The sequence below is a fragment of the Lampetra planeri genome, chromosome 1, assembly GCF_965212315.1.
Source record: "Lampetra planeri chromosome 1, kcLamPlan1.2.h2, whole genome shotgun sequence".
Lineage (NCBI taxonomy): Eukaryota > Metazoa > Chordata > Hyperoartia > Petromyzontiformes > Petromyzontidae > Lampetra > Lampetra planeri.
In genome coordinates this window covers 26,228,340-26,247,608 of record NC_136107.1, presented here as the reverse complement: position 1 = coordinate 26,247,608, position 19,269 = coordinate 26,228,340, and the positions used below count along the sequence as shown (strand labels likewise).

Sequence of the window (19,269 nt, the reverse complement as noted above, 5' to 3'; positions counted from 1 at the left end):
CTGGGCTCCTCTCCACCATCACGACAACTCCGCTCATTCTCGCAGCAGCAGCGGCTTTTGGCTGGACATTGAACAAAGGCGGTCGCTGCATCGCGCGATTTCCGATGCGCTTATGCGGCCGTCTGGAATGCTCTTCCTTCAAATATGAGGAAGCCACTGAGCTATGCACTTTTAATGGTCTATATTGAAAACGAATTTCTTGAGAACTTGCTTTTTGTGTTTAGTTTGTAGCCTTTCCCTGGCACCTCCGATTAGGACGATTGGCTACCTACGGTACGAAAGAGGTTCAACCCCAACAATAATTATTTTGTTCGTAGCTGCAGTCCGTTGCGACTGAATAGGCGCGAAAAATTGTTTCGAATAAATGTAATATTAATAATAGACAGCAACACAAAAGGGCTGGGAGCAACGAATGCAAAAGACTGGCACGGTTCATTTAAAAAAAAATTCCTATAAAAATAAAATGATTTCACCAAAGTCTTCTTTAAAACCTACAGAATATCAAGACGTATTGTGTTGTCGAGGAGTATCGTGAGAAGGGCAGGGACACGATGACAGCTGTCGCTTATTTCCCATTGCAGAACAACGGGTTCTCTACTCTTAGTAGTGGTAGTAATAATATATATTGGACTACCAAAATATGTATGTATGTTGAACTTATTTCGCACTCTACGTAGCCAACCATGCTAATCTCAAGATGCCGTGAATTAATGAAAGGAACGATGTTAAAGAAAAAACCGGGAGGCAAAACAAGAACCAAAACGGACGAGGAAAAAAGCTAGTTTATTTTTTTGTCACAGGATTCAGACGGAATTTATCGAGGTGTCAGCGCTCTCCAAGGCTTGACCTCCAGAGGTAGATGGGAGTTCCACGGCCGGGGTCCACACATAGTGAACGTTCGCTCATGCCGAGAACGTGACCGCGATCGTGGTGTCCGCAGATCTTTGAGGGGCCCCGGCGGGGGCATGAGATTGAAACGGCTCCTGAATATAACAGTGGTGAGATGTTGACCATCACGCCTCCTATGCAGGAGGGTATTGGGTTCGATCCCGACACTGACGCCTGTATATTTGGAGTTTGCATGTCTCTCTCTCTCCGTGGTTGCGTGGATTTTTCTCCGGGTCCTCCGGTTTTTCCCTTCACATTTAGAAACATGTGTTTAGAGTATTTGGCTGATATTAATTTCTACATGATAAGTCACTTCATTGAGCTATTATTTGTGGCCAGGTCCTTTCTGAAAGAAGCACTATATATCTGTGGGACTTAACTGGTAAAATAAAAAATAGTTAAAATGTTTTTTTTTTTTTTAAGTGGAGGCAAGCCCTCGCAAGGCCTTAAAATATGAACCCACATGATCTTGAATCTCACTGGACGAGAGAAGAGGAGAGACGTGCAAGGAAGCACCGTGGCTGCCACACTCTGAGGTCCCCAATCGACGAGGAATTGCAGGAGTCAATCCGCGAAAACACACAAATGCGTTGACCGGCCGTCGCTCCATCGGCAGACGTAACCGAGAAACTGATTTCAAGGTGGGAACACGAGATCTTCACGGCATTGTTTACATCTGCCTCGAAGGAAAGAGACTGACGGTGCAGCAAGTGTACTAATTTACAGCTGCATTCCATCCACACGGAGACCATGTGCTTCCCCGTCCGGTTATATTTTTAAAGATAAAAATTAAGAATACTCATGGCATTCATTGGTAATGAAGTAAAAAAATTAAAATATTGGTAACAAAAATCCCACATTAAAAACACCAGATAAGAATGTCTGTCACGAAAAGCAGTAAGTTTAACGTCAAATGGAGGGGGGAGGTTCGATTGATCATCTGTGATGGCGTGGGCAGTTATGAGCCCCGCCACAAGCTCCGTGAATGTTCGCCACGAGGCATCAGAAGCCAGGGAAGAGGTAGAAACGACGCCTGAGGCTATTCCTCTCATCCACGGGCATTTGCGGTGGGTCCTTCACGGAACACCTGTCCTTCACCTGCGGGGTTGGGGAAGGGGAGGGGTCGTGATCGTGCAAGGGGTTAACGTACCACGTATTGACAGAGTGAACTCGCTCGTTTTCAATGACCAAATCACCCGAATGTGCTTGATCCATCTAGAGCAGTGGTTCCCAACCTTTTTTTGGCTTCTACTGTACCCCTTGTTGGATTTTGTTTCAACCGAGTACCCCCTTGCATGACCCAACATGGTTCTGAGAAATAAATGTACAATTAATGAACATCATTATTTTGACCACTTGTCCATTTTGTGAGGTATCCTATCTGGTAACTGCAAGCTAATAAAACCAAAAATGCAACGGACACTGCACGCGTGATGTAATTTGTTCGCGCTCCCTGGTTACACTTGGAAACCACATTGTTCACTATCAATGAGTTTAAAAATGTATTTTATGTCGTTCGAGGTTACCATATGGATTCAAATGTTATCGTAGTTATTTCATATTGGAAGATTCATACATGATTATTCATCAATGTCTCTCAAGCATTACATAATTTCACACATTTATAAATTACCTCACAAACCCCCCTGGGACATTGCTACGTACCCCCAGGGATCCGCATATACCCCGGTTGAGAACCGCTGCTTGAGACCTTGAAAATTGAGCAGCTTTGAGCCTGGATAGTGCTTGAATGACCGACCACCGTGCATAGAAAGCAGGTGGTGTTGTATGTGTTGTATGTACTTTGTATTCCTTCCGCACCATAGATAGCTAACCGTGCTAATCAGTGTTTGTTGGTGGTAAAAAGGAGTGCACGGAAATCCATTGGTTCCGTATTTCCGTGGTTGAATGTACAGTGCTAAACATATAGCAACCTGTTTACGTTTATTGCCAGCGTCTAGCATTTAAAGGAACACATATATCATCTGAAAAGAAAACTAAGGGCACTCTTTAAAAAAAAGGGTCACTTTGCAAACCCAACAATGAACAAAACATAAAACTAGGTGTTGTGTTGACATCGCTATGGCGGCGGCCATGGTGATGGTGCCGTAAGCTGCCGGAAGATCTACCGTTTTGCTCAACGGTGCCTCTATTGTGCATCTGCAGGAGGCCGAAGTGGAGCAACTCACTCTGGTGAACAGTTCCTGCACGTGCTCTGTGCAAGCGTGCTCCTTTATCACCTCCACCAGATGTTGAATCAGGAAGCTGCCTTTAGTTGGGCTCCGGTATGATACGGCATCTGTAGCAAGTTGGGGAGTGGGGAACACAGGGGGAGACATGGGTTTCGGACTCTGCTCAGAGAGACATGGGTGTCAGACTCTGCTCAGACAGACATGGTTTTCAGATTCTGCTCAGACAGACATGGGTTTCAGACTCTGCTCAGAGAGACATGGGTTTTAGATTCTACTCAGACAGACATGGGTTTCAGATTCTGCTCAGACGGACATGGGTGTCAGACTCTGCTCAGAGAGACATGGGTTTCAGACTCTTATCAGACAGACATGGCCGTCTGGAATGTTCTGCCTTCCGATATTAGAAAGCCAATGGAGTACTTTTAAATTTAGATTGAAAACTAATTTCTAACTGCGTTTTGTGTATAGTTTTTGTCTTTCCCTCGCACCTCCAATTAGCCCGGTTGACTACGTACAGTGCAAAATAAGTTCAACAAAAATACATACCCGGTCTTAACCCGATCTCGAATGCTGTGCTTTGTGTGATCAGGGACATTTATGCACAGCAAGTGATTTAGGTCCAGAGAGTGCATGCTCCTTATATGTATACGTTTCAGTTTTATTGCCGCCGTTAATAAGCAGAGTGTAAATATCTTGATTTTTTTATTTATGCAATAATTCTATAACCAATACATTGTGCAAGTTTAGGTATGTTTTTGTTGTATTAAATAGCATGGGTTCAGCAATTACATCAGCCTACCTCCCGCTCTGCTAGTGGGGACCCTGCGCTCTCCGCCGAGTTCTGGCGTTGGGAGGTTTTGCAGTACAGGCTGTGATTGAACACTAGGCTGGTGGATCCATCTCTCTGAGTCAGCTCAAGTGTCCCGTAAATCACGTGACTTCTGTGTGGCCACGCCCACTTTTAATCTTCCCCTCTACCCGCCGCCCCCTGTGAGAAAACACTCGTCTGTAACTGATCGAAGCTGATAGAATAAACTCAACTATAAACTATTTTTATTTTACGAGGTAAGACCAACTGAGCCATATAGCTGTTTCTCAGACGCAACCTCACCACAAATGACAGCTCAACAAAGTGGCTTATCACATGTAAATTTATAGCAGCCAATTACTCTAAACACATGTTGAATCTAAATGTGGATGGAAAAACCGGAGGACCCAGAGAAGATTCCACGCTATCATGGGGAGAGAGAACACGCAAACTCCAAATATACAGCAGGCGTCAAGGTCGGGATCGAACCCACAACCTCCTGTATACCAGGCGAGGTAGTTGACATCTCGCCACAATGGCGCCACACCGCCCTCTCATCCCCGACATCTTGGCCTGGTCATTCCTATTCCCCTCTTCTCCTTCCTGCCCAGAGTTCATTCCCGTGCTGTGAGATGAATAAAACTTTTCTAGGCGTGAAGGTGTGCAGCCCTGTAAGCCTGTGCCGTGACGATGCCTGGGGGGGGCGGGTGAGGGACAGGGGCTGTGTGACCTCACCAGGCAGCGTGGAGTAGAGGCAGGTCATGTCGCTCTCCCGGGGCACCCTACGGCCACCCGTCTCCCAGCAGGCGTCCACCACCTCTTCCGGTGCCGCTGAGTCCGTGGCAGTGTGAACTACTGACAATGCAAGGCGGTCCAATATTAGAATTCCATTGCAGTCATGCAGTATGAACACGTTATGCTCATACGTTACAGTGAGCTTTACCTACGATGCTGCACCAATTTGCTTATAATAATCGTTCCTTACTTATCTATGTTGTATGCTATTGGTTCATAGCAATCCTGCAACCACTACACAATTTACATGTGTAGAGGAGTAGAGGAGAGTAGTGGCGTCGCGTGCGCTGTCCGGTGCTGTGACATCACGGGACGTGGGGTCGCACGCGCCGGGCAGTGCACGTGACGTCTCGCCTCAGAGGGTATTTAAGGGAGACCCCGTGACGTAAGCGGGGTCACTGGAGGAACGGGGATAGTGGAAGGGGTGAAGAGGGAACCCTTATAGTGATACCTGTTAATAAACCCTGGCGGAAGCCCCTAACTCACCTCCGTCTCCGAGTACCTCCGTCTACAACAGCAACAACTACTTAACACATGTACTGCAATAACAAAATATTATCATTATTAATAATCATATTCTGAAAATTTATTCAAAGCATGCGCGAACAGTGGACGAGATGAATCGTCACGATACAATCAATCGTGACACGAGCGCCAGGACTGCTGGCTTCACAGCGAGCTCACCCCTGCATGCCTGCACGATGATAATCTTGGGTTTGTGCTTCAGGCCCGGGCAGTTATTGTTGTTAAGCGCTGTGTAGATCGTCTCAATGCTCAGCAGGTCACTTTTGTCCTTTCCGAAGACCCCTCTGTTGCAGCCGTGGGACATGACAACCACAAATGCGCTGTCCGAATGCATATGCTCGTCCATCTTCGCAAACTTCTTCACGAGGTTTTCAATCTCCTAAAGATGAAGAAAGAAGCATGGATAGATGATTTAATCCGGCCCTTTATTGCTCAATTTTAGACGACCCTTTTTTATGTGCTTTTTATCGGGTAGGTATTTTTACTTTGTATGTTTTTTAAATAAGAGACTCAAAGAACCCGGGTGCTCGGCTTCCGAGTGACCGACGTGTCCGAGCATCATCGTAGTGATCCCCAGCAGTGATCTAGGGAGCGAGAGACAAGAGGGGGAGAGAAAAAGGCACACAAATAGGAAAGGGAAACGGAAGGGGACGGAACAAAGAGAGGAGCCAAATGAGGAGTGAAGCAATGAAAGGGGACTGCTCTCTTCCTTTGAGTGAGAGATCCGTGCAACGTTGTCCCGCGAGTGTTCAAGGGGTGGATATCAAATTGCGCGAGGTTGTAGCCAGTGTTCCAGCGTGGGTGATTCAAAAGATCTAATTTTGCTGAGGCTGAATGTCAGGCTGAATGTGGGGCTGAGGAACCCTTCATGGTGGCCTGATCTCGGTCTATCAAGTGGCAGGGGGTGTCAAACGCAATTGGACAGCGGCGCTGGTTTGGATTAAAATGCACCTCCCGTGGGCTACACTGTGGGGCACTATGCAAATGAAAAGCATAGTAATCCGGTATTAATTTACCGATTAAAAATCCGAAAGCGTGGGGGAAAATTTTTTTTTTTGCTTTGCGGCAGGGCGTGCCAAATCCCATGTGTTTCAATATCTGGTTTAACTTCAGGTTGACTTTAGGGAGAAGTAAAAATATATATAAGTTGTAAAAATTAAAACGTCTGTATGTTTGACACCCCTGGTCTAGGATGATACGCGGGGTCACCATTATTGCACAAGCACGATTTCAAGCTGGCGGCCCACTGAGGTGGAGGAGGGCTGCTCGCGCGGCCCCCACCGACTCGTCTGGGTAGCCCATCATTGCTTTAGAGCAGCTCTCTTTCTGCACCATCGAGAGGAGGCATCTTCTGCCAACAGCGGCTCGAGCAAGCGATCGCAGGGCTAAATCTTCACCACCTGTTGCATAGAAACACAAACTTACCTCTGCGCTTTGGTCTTTATGTACAATTGGAGTGTAATCCAGCTCCTTGAAAAGCCACACTAAGTACTTAACATCCTCGTCAGAGCCATTACGCTTCGATAACCCTTCAGTAAAGTTCATATTGTTGATGATGAGGGCCTGCCTCTGTCTCGCTGGTCCACGTGGCATCACCTGGTAAACCTGAAAATGCGCAATTGTTCATTCAAATAAGATGCAACAACAACAACTTGGGTGCCATTTTCAATACCTTGCTGATCTCGTCAAGGAGCATAAACCATCACGCGAACTCCGGTCATCCTCGCAGCAGCAGTGGCTTTTGGATAACCATCGAACAAAGACTTTCAAATGCGCTTCTGCAGCCGTCTGGGTCGCTCTTCCTTCCGATATTAGGAAGCAACTGGAGCTATGCACTTTTAAATCTAGATTGAAAACTAATTTCTTTAGAACTGCTCTTGGTGTCCTTCCCCCGCACCTCTGATTGGCACGGTTGGCTATGTACGATGCGAAAAAATTAAACATACATGCATACATTTTTTATTCCAATCTCAGAACATGGATCCACGACCATGCTATGCTTGGAATCTACTTCTTTAAATGAATCACTGCCAATTCACCTCTCACCTCTGGACTGATAACACGCTCCTCAAAGTCACTTTCTCGTGTGTCCTTACACTTCCACCCATCCCATTCCATCTCTGAAAATAAGTGCAACCTTCCATGTCAGAGAATGGCCTACAAAATGAGGTTTTATAGAACTACTTCCGCAGCATTTTCAAGGAACCCTTTATCCACACTCATAGCATTTCCACCACCCTCCAACCAAATGTTTTAAATTCTCAAGAGCTGGAATTTATCCAAATTAAATTAGACGTTTGTGTAGTCACTGGTGACTGAGGTGAGACCATCAACACCATCTGAGAATAAAGAGTATTTGGTTGCCGTTATACATTTCCACGCGAGATGCCACTTCGTTGAGCTATCATTTGTGGCCAGGTCCCTTCTGAAAAAGAACTGTATAGCTCAGTGGGCCTTAACTGGTTAAAAAAAACGTGTTTAGTTTATAAAGTTAAATGGGAATGATTCAAACTCCGTTTCGTTGAATGGATCTGCGAGCTGGCGACCCTCTGGCATCTCCAAGTACGTATGTATGTGTCTATGTTTAACTTCTTTCGCACCGTACATAGCCAACCGTAGTCGCAAAGGAATATGCCCCTCCTCCGCATGCTTAGAGTTTAGTTTTAACTCTCTCCGCTTGAGAGCCTGGTTTACTTACGGGCGGATGACACTCCAATTAAAACGCATTATCTCAGAGGCTGCAGCTCATCACTCTACCTTCTGAGTTATCTGACCACCACTCCAAGTGCCATTTTAATGACCAAGGATGGATGAGCTGAACTGTCATCGTATGTATCTAAATATATTTGCTTTATTTAGTTTTAAATGTCATTCTGATATCATAGGGACTTACATATTCTTCTTCCTTTTTTGAATTGTAAAAGTCTTCTCTTGATGCCTTCACTCTCTCTGTGCCTGAGGTCACACTATCCGTGACATCTTCTGAAAAGAAAAAAAATCAAGCAGCTAATCCCATAATCGCAGTGGCAGATGCTTGGTCTTCAGACAAGACCATCACGAACCCCGTGAGAGTTTCAGAAAAGATAACTGTTTTTTGAGCACATTGCTTAAAATAATCATGAGCTACATTGTCGAGAATATATATTTAAAGAGCAGACAATGAATCCTTTCAATATCCATTTTCTTCAGGAGCACAGATCCTATGCGGAGTGAATGCTCTAACCACGTTTCATGGCAAGCAGTTGGGTTGCAGAAAAAGATTCAGCAATATCAAACTTAACCACAAACAGCAGTAATCGGGTAGTGGAAATCAGTTTAGCGATATGGATGTGCAATCTTGCTTGAGCGCGGAAACATTTTAAAGCGAGTCCACATGGGTCGCCCATTATCAAAAGAATCAGAATATTTATTTATACTGGATGAATCAGATGATCTATAAAGCCCTTTTCCACATATTTCCAGAAGGGACGTTACGGCACGGCACCAACCACCAACACTCGCAGTTGACTGCCAGCTTTTCTCCCCCAAGACCCCGAGGCCTCGTCCCCCCCTTCTTTATATCCCCTCGCTCCTCTTTCCCGCCAAATTGTATCAGTTTTTTCCCCTAATCTACACCACCCTCCAACCCCCCACCTGTATAATATTTTTTTGTGGGCATGACCTCGTGTCCCTTACGTGACCACCTTATATCTATCCTTTCATTTATCATTTATTTTTCCAAGGTAAGGTCCATCGAGTTATATAGCTCTTTTTCAGAAGCGACCTGGCCATCACAAATGTCTAACCTCAGCGTACATACATGTCACCCCACGTGACCTCTACACACTTGAAGGTGCTTGGAAGTATGTGTGCTAAAGTTTGTATCCTTCTAAACTCCGTGAGGCACAAGTATGTTGGTTGCGATGGTGGCCCACGTAGACTTGACGGCGGTATGGATCCAGGCAGTGACAACAAAGGCATGGGAACAATTCACGAAGTTGCGGTCGAAGCGGAAAGAAATGACCGAGATGGCGATCACGAGATCAGGGTGACGGGTGGGGGTCGGAAATTGAAGTGGCCGAGTGTGGGGGGTGGTCATTTGGGATTGTGAGTTCAGTGGGTGAGGAGATCAGATTGGTCTATGGCAGTGTTTCTCAAACATTTTTAGCCCTGCGGACCTCTCAGTCGATCCAAACATTTCTGCGGACCACCCAGCCCTGGTGACAAAACACATTCACTTATCCCTAAATACCAGAAATATAAATTATTCATATTTTCGGAACATACTTTTTTTAACCCAGATATAAGGTTATTTTTAGGAGGTGGGGGGGGGGGGGATTTAGATCTGAGTGTTAGGGTAGTTTACCTAACTTCATTTTGAAATAAAATATCATGAGTAAAATATGAATTCGTGTCCAAAACAAAATATATAAAAGTTGACATTATTTCCAGATCAACCTGCATTTACATCACAGTCCCTACGGACTACCTGAAGGACCGTCGCGGACCACCGGTGATCTGGGGACCCACACTCTGAGAACCACTGCTGGAGATGCGTGAAGTGAAGAAATGGGGGATCACAAGTCAGGGACATGGAGGTGGGCACTGTCGCGTGGCCTGTTGACAAGGATGAGACCGACTAGGTTCAGGAGCACGGTGGGATGCAGGCCGCTGAAACAGGGTGTGAGAAGGTTGCCGGACGACCACTGGTGGGGAACATTATGCCGGTGGCACCTGCAGCAGTTTGGTAGGCCACTGGGACTCGCAGCTGGGGCCTACCTGTGTTCAGAGTCATCAATGCTTCGTACACGGGTTTTGCTTCATCCTTCATACGATCTCTCAGTTGAGGATTTTCTCCGCAGTATGGTGACAACGTCTCTTTGAGAAATCTGGTGCAGACTCCATCACCCATATCGATCAGATGGTCGAGCAAATGCCTTGGCAGCTCCGCACGTGATTTTTCATCTAACAAACTATAATCTGAACGATTGATAATTTCGTTTGCATCAAGCCTGTCAAGGATATCCTTTATGAAGGGATAAAGGATTTTTTGCAGTTCAACTTTACATTTTTTGATCACTCGCAGATTACGATCACCAGACATCTTGAACAATTTTCTTTATCTGTAATAGAAAAATACATTATAATTATTGATATTACAAGATGTTCAAATGTCATCTTCTTGGTTCTTTCGGTAAAGTCACGTAGAAGGGAAGCAATAAAATAATAAAAACAAAACACAACAAAACAATTCTCACGACGTTTAGGCCACAACGCAAGCAGCCGTCCTCAGGCGAAGAATGAGACATTATCAAGCTAGGAGCTTATATAGGTGTAGCGAGGAGGAGCGCCTTAACAAAATAATGTGCATATGAAGAGGAATTTAGCATACCAATGGGCAATGCGTAGGAGGTGGGCGGAGGGGTTTCAAAGTCCCATTATGCCCATGCATTATGCAGGATCAACAGCACCACGGGTGGGCGCAAGGAACAGCGTTAATAAAGGAAAGGAATGTTAATGATATGTAGCTGCATTTACCAAACAACCATGTAGAAAACCAAAGTAAAAAACTACATAAAAAACTAAAATATAAACTGATACTTACTATACTCTACAATAAGCTGAGTTACTAACAACAAATAATAAATTACAATTCTACGTCGTAAGAAGTATATAATATACTTCCATCTAAACTTTATTCTCTTAGCATATACAGTACTATATACTGCCATAGATACACCCAGCATTAAATTATATACTGTATTGCTGATGCAAGCCATCTGGCTATCATGAGAGATTCGTTCATGAGGCGATCCACATATACAAACACAGAGACAATTTTAACCGAGAAGATGGATTCAGGCTTAGCAATCATTGGAAGGACGTAATAAACCATTTCGATACACATTAGGGTGAGTTGAATAATACATAGTGTTATATTAAAATGTATAAAGTATAGGGTGGTTTACAGCAATACAGTATATAATTTAATGTTGGGTTTATCTATGGCAGTATATAGTACTGTATATGCTAAGAGAATAAAGTTTAGATGGAAGTATATTATATACTTCTTACGACGTAGAATTGTAATTTATTATTTGTTGTTAGTAACTCAGCTTATTGTAGAGTATAGTAAGTATCAGTTTATATTTTAGTTTTTTATGTAGTTTTTTACTTTGGTTTTCTACATGGTTGTTTGGTAAATGCAGCTACATATCATTAACATTCCTTTCCTTTATTAACGCTGTTCCTTGCGCCCACCCGTGGTGCTGTTGATCCTGCATAATGCATGGGCATAATGGGACTTTGAAACCCCTCCGCCCACCTCCTACGCATTGCCCATTGGTATGCTAAATTCCTCTTCATATGCACATTATTTTGTTAAGGCGCTCCTCCTCGCTACACCTATATAAGCTCCTAGCTTGATAATGTCTCATTCTTCGCCTGAGGACGGCTGCTTGCGTTGTGGCCGAAACGTCGTGAGAATTGTTTTGTTGTGTTTTGTTTTTATTATTTTATTGCTTCCCTTCTACGTGACTTTACCGAAAGAACCAAGAAGATGAATCCCTGCAGTCACGAAAGCTTTAAATCGAAATGTTCAAATGTGCGTGTCCTAGTTACATGGCCGAATGGTCGTGCGTTCACCACTCATTGCATTTGTTGACAGTTCAAAGCCAGAGGCCGCCCTGATCATTACTGCATGTGTAATAACCTAAAATGTAAGCAACAACCGCTTTTCAGTGGATTTAATGATCCCCTGACTTCAGTTACAAGAGTAGGCCATTGTGTGCCAGCATCAGGGTCAAAATTCGAAAATTACCTGCAAATGACTCAATTGGGAGTCTACACACAGCAGCAATCATCGCCCCCTACTGACACAGCAATACCCCAGGTCACTCTTGCAAATGAGGGTCATCCTGAACTCCTGAGTTGTCACCTGGTTAAACAGAAAAATAGTATTTTGCTCTTATTGATGAAATGGCCGAAACACGGCGATTGAAAACTGGCATGACCTTGCCCAAGTACAGTATATGCACAGCCCCTTTGTCAATCCACTGCTGAGTGAGGGCCTCCCCACGCCATAAGATTCGTTTGGGCTATTTGTCCATACTTCACTGGGCTGGTCGGTGAGAGTTGGGTGAACTTAAAGAGCAGAGACTTGGGAGCGTTGGCGTAGAGTGCAGCAGTCAATCTGCCGACACACGTTTCCCGGCAGCAACAATGTATGACAATTAGCCAGGCTCCAATCTGCTTGGCATTCGAGATCTCATGAGGGCGGGCGTAATTCCGAGTGCCTTGGTTGATGGGCGTGGGGCTGTGCTCGTCAATGTTAGGGGCCTGGAGTCAATCGTGGAAATTCAAAAGATTCCCATGGCAACGGCCAATTTCTCTATATAATCATCTCAAATTACTGCATTGGGTTCCTGGCAATTGTACTTCTAGCACAAGGTTATCCCGAAGGAAAATAGGCGCAATTTATGTTTCACAGGCGACTATATAGTGTGCAGTCGCTTCCACCATAGAATTGTGAAATTCCCATGAATTAATGTTTTCCTTTAACCAGCAGGTGAATTAAACCCACGAAGACGCATGACACTGCAATGCCTCTTTTTCAGGGGCGAAACGTAGATGTGTATATGTAGAGTATGTCGAACTTCTTTCGCACCGTACGTAGCCAACCGTGCTAATCGCCGAATTTGAGCAGGGGTTTCCTCTTGACTTGTGAGAGTTGTGTGCTTGACATTACTGTTACTGTACCTTTCCGAGCCAAAACTACCTTGAACGAGAAATGATGAATCACGTGATGTGCGAGACAGTTCGTTCTAGCGTAATCGAACATGATGGACAACACGGATCTCGCTTCATCGTTCCGTCTCTGTTCGGTGTCACACATCATATCTGTTCTCGACCCCATTCTCTTTTCATCGCGTGAAGTGTGGATGGCTTCGCTGGCAGGTGGTCACGGAACAGACATATGTGCCATGAGTAGACAAAGATGACTGGCATATGCACCGTCTGTGTGCTCCACTTTGCCGACTTTTTAACCGCCCGGCGCTCCGCTCGCTGGTGTGAGCATCACTCAAAAGTGCATCTAGCCTGGCACTGCCCAGTAGCGTCCCTTCAAGAGCCTCTATCGGAGATGCCGATTTTGACAAACCGCTGCTACCAGAGTCATGGACAAGTCCAATCAGCTGCACATGCCCTCCCGTGGCGTGCACGTCTGAGCCCCTATCAGGCCAGGCGGTGGCTGGGCATGTCGGCTAATATGCCCCAACACTGAGAATTGGTACATCCATAAAGACAAAGGTTCCCCGGCCCCTCTATAAGCCGAACAGACTGTTGGGGCAAGTGCTTGTTAGCGGGCAGCACCTTTTGCAGGAGGGCAAGGGCAGCTGGAGGGGGGTGGGTGGCCAGCACCACGCCGTGTTTGAGTTCACTCACCTGCGTTCCTGGGCCAAGGGCGAGCGACAAGGGAGGGGTTGTGCGTGGCGCTCGACGCGGAGAATCGAAACCCAATAGTAGGAAGCAAAACAAAAACTTCGATTTACGGGAAACGCGGTGACGTCACGTGACATTGTCCGCTTCGCACATGCCTCAACCACAGGGTGGCGCTGTGTCAATGAATATTGTATCGGGACACCGTTGAATTTCGATGTAAAGCTTTCGTGACTGCAGGGATTCATATTCTTGGCTGCTTGCGTTGTGGCCGAAACGTCGTGATAATTTTTATAAATGTTTTATTTTTATTATTTTATTATTTCCCTTCTACGTGACTTTACCGAAAGAACCAAGAATAGGGACACCGTTGCTTGTATTATTAACAACGGAATGCCCGTAGTTCGCGGTGCGCATGCAGTAAACGTGGCTGAATCAGAATACGCTGGAGGAACCCGATGAGCTATAAAGCTCTTTTTCTCCAGGGTTAATCGCTGCGTCGACTCATCGGTAAGCGATCCATCGAGTTTGACCCCCCCCCCACCAATTGATTATTGCGACACGTGAACCGCCTCCTTTTTTGTTAATTGTCAGTCCGTTTTTTTACATCACAAAAAGTCAGACCCCCCTCAAATATGACGTTATAAAGCTCTGCCCCCCCCCCCAAAAAATATAAAACATGCTTCAAATCGCTTTAAACTATTGTGATTGTAGTGCGTATTTAATGTGGCGTTGCACTCTGATGTTGTAGGAGAACATTTTATTTAAAAGTCTATTTAAGTAGAACGTGTTGTCTATGTTTATTTAAAGTTGCGCATTTTGATGTGACGTCACATTTCTCAAACCCCCCCTCCTCGTCACACATCATCACAAATGTCTGACCCCCCCCTCCCCCTAGGAGCGTGACGCCATTTATGGACGGCCCCTTACCCCTGTGTTCGATTCCTGACTTGGGCGCCTTCTCTTCCTAGAATTCGTCTATTTCTCCCCCATGCTCTGTGAGAGTGGTGCGCGCGCGTGTGTGGAGAAGGCTCGTGAAGGAGACCTACTGGGGAAATTGGGAGGCAGTCGCCCTCCAACAACAAGAACAAGAATGGAAGGGCAGAGCGACACTCACAACAACGAGCGGAGCGCCGGGCCGAATAAACACGGCAAAGTTAGCACAGCAGGGGGCACAGCTGGGTACATCTACCGGTCATCTCAGTCAGCCAACCCATGGCACCTGCTGGGTCTGTCCCGTGACCTCCTGTCAGCGTGTACTCGACACTTCAGGTTGCCTCAAAGTGCACCTAGCCTGGCACAAGCGCCGTGGTGACATCACCGCCACTTCGTGGCGAACGGCGACTGTTGTGTGTGACAGGAGGGGAATGCCTTCATAGGTCCTTTCGAACAGCCTTTGCTCTGTTCAGCCTATACGGGGGATCTTTTGCGCGTGTGTGGTGAGCGGTGGCGCAGCGGTTAGCGCGCCGCGCTACGAACCCGGCGACCCGAATTCGATTCCCGCTCACAGACAACGCCAGTGGCGATTATCTGAATAGGTCCTGGGCCTCCCCTAGGTCGACTCAGCCTCAAATGAATACATGGTGCGATGTGTAAAGATCGCCACTGGGGAGACAAAGGTGGCCGGGCGTGGTGCTGGCCAACAACCCCCCTCGTGTGCTTTGCGAGCATTCATAGGTGCTCACTAACAGCACTTACCACAACAGTTTGTTAATGTTATACTAAGGAGCTTTGTTTTTTTTGTAAGTGGACTTTTGATGTTATCCATTTGTTCTGCATTCATTTCCTCCGGGTTCTCCTGTTTCTTCCCATAGCTAAAACAAATACATACAATGCAACTGGTATTGCCCAAAGTACAGTATCCCATTGCTGAAAAATTATCTCGAAATTACCCAATTGGGATTACACGCAACATCGCCCGCTGCTGTGAAAACTTGGCAGGACCCTGCTGAAAATTGGTTTGAAGCTCAGTGAAGCTATCTAGGGGTAAACAAGCGTAATAAAAATAAAAAGTATTAGAGTTCAAAGTCTTTAATAAATGAGAGACACGCAGGCATACGAAGGGGCGGCTCTGTTGTGGTGGGTATGTGTGTGTATCTTTGGAGTGAGCCACACCATTATACAATATATCATAGATAACCTCTGGATCGGATTTCACACACAGTGTCTCATCAGCAAGTCAGGCTTCCTTGTGTAGTGGTGGTTTGACGTGCGCCGACTGTGACAGTGATGGATCACGGGGCGGCGCGGGGTGCGGGGTTGGGCACGCGTTGTGGGCGTGGTGTGGACGCGCGCGCCGGGAGTGACAGATGACGGGGCGGCGCGGCGTGGGTGGTGAGGCACGATGAGATGTGGGAAAACAGGATCGTAGCCAGCGCCCAGCGATTGGTCGAATAAGTGGGTGCTCGCAGCGACGTCCGCAGGTGGGGTATAAAGGGGGACGCGCGAGAGCACTCGGGGAGAGTTACCCAGTTGAAGACCCGAAGACGGAGCTGAAGACCTAGTGCCCCGAGACCCCTAGTCCCGCCGTCCTTGTGGGGACCGGGGCCCTGTGTGGCTCGGAGGCGAGGCTGTGGGACCCGGGGTCCGACGCCCCCGTGGGTCGGGCTGGGGACCCACAGTCGAGACGGATACCCCGGGCAGGGAGTGTCCCGAGTAGCTCAGTGGCGTTAGTCGCCGAGTAGCTAAGTGGATGTTGGTCATCCGAGTAGCTCAGTGGCGTTAGTCGCCGAGTAGCTAAGTGGGTGTTTGTCACCCGAGATACTAGGTGGATGTTGGTCATCCGAGTAGCTCAGTGGGCGTTAGTCGCCAAGTAGCTAAGTGGGTGTTTGTCACCCGAGATACTCAGTGGGTGTTTGTCACCCGAGATACTAAGTGGGTGTTTGTCACCCGAGATACAAAGTAGGTGTTAGTCACCTGTGAACGAGTTTGATAAAATAAAGAGTGTGTTACCCGTGAAGTCGTCTCCCGCCGAGTTACTACATTACACTTGCATCGATGCTGGTGAACTGCCAGATGATGGCGACAATGTCCCTCACGTTAAGATATGGATCCTAGTTCGAATCTAAATAATACAATACACAAATCACAATTATAAATAGTGTAGTTGGCAAAATAGAAAAGCAGATGTCTCCTTCATATATATGTCTCTACGCGTACAAATATAAAACAATTCATGGCCTATATTTTTGGTTCTTTCGGTAAAGTCACGTAGAAGGGAAATAATAAAATAATACGTGACTTTACCGAAAGAACCAAGAATATGAATCCCTGCAGTCACGAAAGCTATAAATCAAAATTCATGGCCTATTTATTCTGAGGAATTGGAGACGCTTCTGCTGAACCTGGAGAATGCCACGTAGAGGTGCGACCTTGATCATCATCCACACGAAAATCAAGCACCTGCCTGGATATTGTATCATAAAATACACTTTCCATCATAAAAAATACTCAACTCTGAATTATCCATTAGTAATGGGGCAGTTGTGGCTCGATTTGAGGAGTCATATCTTTGGGCAGTTGTGCTCATGACCAGTTCCGGTTTGGCATCAAAGGATGTTGTTTTCGAATCAGTTGAGCAGCATTATTGTTTCATCGGTTGCATAACGCCATTACCGGCGATAGCTATGCCCTCTCTTCTCTATGTTTGTGAAACGTTGACCCCTTGAAAGGAAGATCTGCGCCGCCATGAACATTCAGACTGGATAGCCTACGACTCACCCTGGGTTGAACCAGATCGGATTGTGTGAGGAGCTCACAGATCCTTGAAAGGTTTGGACATGTTCCCAATCAGTTAGCTCCTCCGACAGGCGAGGCTGCGTTGAAATAGGTCGTGTAGCCTGCATGCCCAGCCACCGCATCTCCAAGCAGCTTCTGTTTGGCCGCATCAAGGGAGCGAAACGGGTACGGCAGGCGCTATAGAAGAGATTGGTTAATGTGGTGTGGAACTTAGTCGACTTGCCCAGTAGCGTCCAGCTCGTGCAGGAGGCTGCTGGTCCGTTGAAGGCAGTGGCAACAACGGAGTTGATTAGAGGAGCGACGCTCATAACTCTCCGAGTGCTGGACGACCTAAAGCATGTTGGCACAGTGGGCAGCACAAGTGTTGTATATGCCAGTCAACTCGTAACACCTGGATGAGTCCTGCGACTTGCTTAGTCATGTACGCCCGTGACAACTATTTACGTATAACTAGCGGCACCTTGAAGTCCACTCCACTCCCGTGGCTTCTTGTGTTGGCGAACATCGCTCCAGCAAACATCCGACGTGATGCCGCGACGATCCGGATGTACAAGATCATTGAAAACTTCGCGCTGCCGCTCCACCAATACATACAGGAACCCCCAAGCCCTCGGCTTAAATCCAGGAAGGCTTTCTGGATACGCGCCTCTGCTCTGGCAACTGAAAATAAAGACGCCGGCACTCGATGGTCTGGGATTCTCTCTCTCACGACGGCTGTGGACCACACTGAACCACGCTCGGACACAGCACGGGAGATGTGCGTACACGTTCCATAAATGGAAAATCGAGAATCACCAAACTGCGGCTGTGGTAAAGCCCAAGCCATCAAACACATCACCGCCATCCATGCACACTCTGGCAGTATCGCTGCGATCCATGCAGCATCGACTGCCGCCTTGGATTGAAGGACCTTAACATTTAACCATGACATCATCTACATAAATTGTAGCGTACATGCCATACGAAAGAAGAAGACGTATAACTAGAGTATAGGGATACTATATACAAAGCATTATGGTTTCGTATGAAGCATACCGTATTGGTGCTGTCTCAGGGTGTCCAGGTGAACCCACGTTACGATAAAATCACGGGCTTGGTCCGTATCCACTCGCCGTCTCAGCTCAGGTTATATTACTGCGGGGCTGTTATATGGCCGTCCGCTCTGGATTACTCATGCGAATGACAGAAGGGGGGAAACCCCTTACCACGGACTTCATTGAGAGGGGTTATCGGTGAATCGACGAGGAAGGGAGACATGGTGGTATTTTACCTTCCTCGTGCGCTATTGTGGGTCTGATGTTTGCAATTCCACACGCGCTCTTTACGTGCTCTGCGTTCACAATAAACAAGCCAGGCGTGTGTGTTGTGTGTGTGCGTGTTTTCATCTTGTGGGGAGTGTAGCGGTTAGCGCGCTGCTTGACGAACCTGGCGACCCGAGCTTGATCCCCGCTCATGGCCAACACCCAGTGAAGATTATATTATCTGAACCGGTCGTCGGCCTTCCCTAGGTCGACTCAACCTAAAATGGGTACGGTGTGTAAAATCATCGCCACTGGGGAGACAAAGGTGGTCGGTTGGCACAGGTGCTGGCCATCCACTCCCTCGTGTACCGTGGCAGCCTTCATATGTGCTCGCTAACAGCACTTGCCCAAAATGTCCATTCAGACTATACGTGTGTAGAATTTATTTCGTACCGTACATACACAACCGTGCTAATCGGAGATGCGGGGTAAGGACAACAAACTAAACACAAAAAGCAGTTATTTGTATTTCCGTATGCATACGTGTGCAGTATTTTCGCATGCAGAGTTTTTTTGACCTTTGAGTGCGTGGGCGCGTGCAGGGGATCAATAACACGGGTCTGTGTCTCATCGCAGTCACCGTATCTTCTTGTCTTATATCGGGTTA

The 19,269-nt window shown here is 46.6% G+C and overlaps 1 protein-coding gene across 5 annotated transcripts; it reads right to left on the bottom strand.

Moving 5' to 3' along the window:
• Positions 1-764: 764 nt before the first annotated feature.
• On the bottom strand, positions 765-18,650 carry LOC144720669 (caspase-1-like). 5 transcript variants are annotated; one of them, XM_078597619.1, is made up of 8 exons: positions 18,397-18,650; positions 9,967-10,310; positions 8,102-8,190; positions 6,634-6,813; positions 5,368-5,587; positions 4,624-4,743; positions 3,078-3,187; positions 765-1,986 (listed from the first exon to the last, which is right to left on the bottom strand). In XM_078597619.1, exons 2-8 carry the CDS (start codon positions 10,289-10,291, stop codon positions 1,891-1,893), a joined length of 1,140 nt encoding a protein of 379 aa, XP_078453745.1. In that variant the 5' UTR covers positions 10,292-10,310; positions 18,397-18,650; the 3' UTR covers positions 765-1,890. The 5 variants fall into 5 exon arrangements, with proteins under 5 accessions (XP_078453745.1, XP_078453735.1, XP_078453759.1 ...); XM_078597609.1 differs by lacking the exon at positions 18,397-18,650 and adding an exon at positions 13,630-13,737; XM_078597633.1 differs by lacking the exon at positions 18,397-18,650 and adding an exon at positions 13,630-13,737 and having other exon boundaries at positions 8,102-8,187.
• Positions 18,651-19,269: the final 619 nt, after the last annotated feature.

What these genes read in the sequence shown, in the direction of transcription:
- LOC144720669 (XM_078597619.1), bottom strand. Translation starts at nt 10,291, where the DNA reads ATGTCTGGTGATCGTAATCTGCGAGTGATCAAAAAATGTAAAGTTGAA. An exon ending in ATTGATGACTCTGAACACAG is followed by an intron (nt 8,191 to 9,966) that starts GTAGGCCCCAGC and finishes TTTTCTTTTCAG; the next exon opens with AAGATGTCACGGATAGTGTG. An exon ending in CAAAAAAGGAAGAAGAATAT is followed by an intron (nt 6,814 to 8,101) that starts GTAAGTCCCTAT and finishes GCGCATTTTCAG; the next exon opens with GTTTACCAGGTGATGCCACG.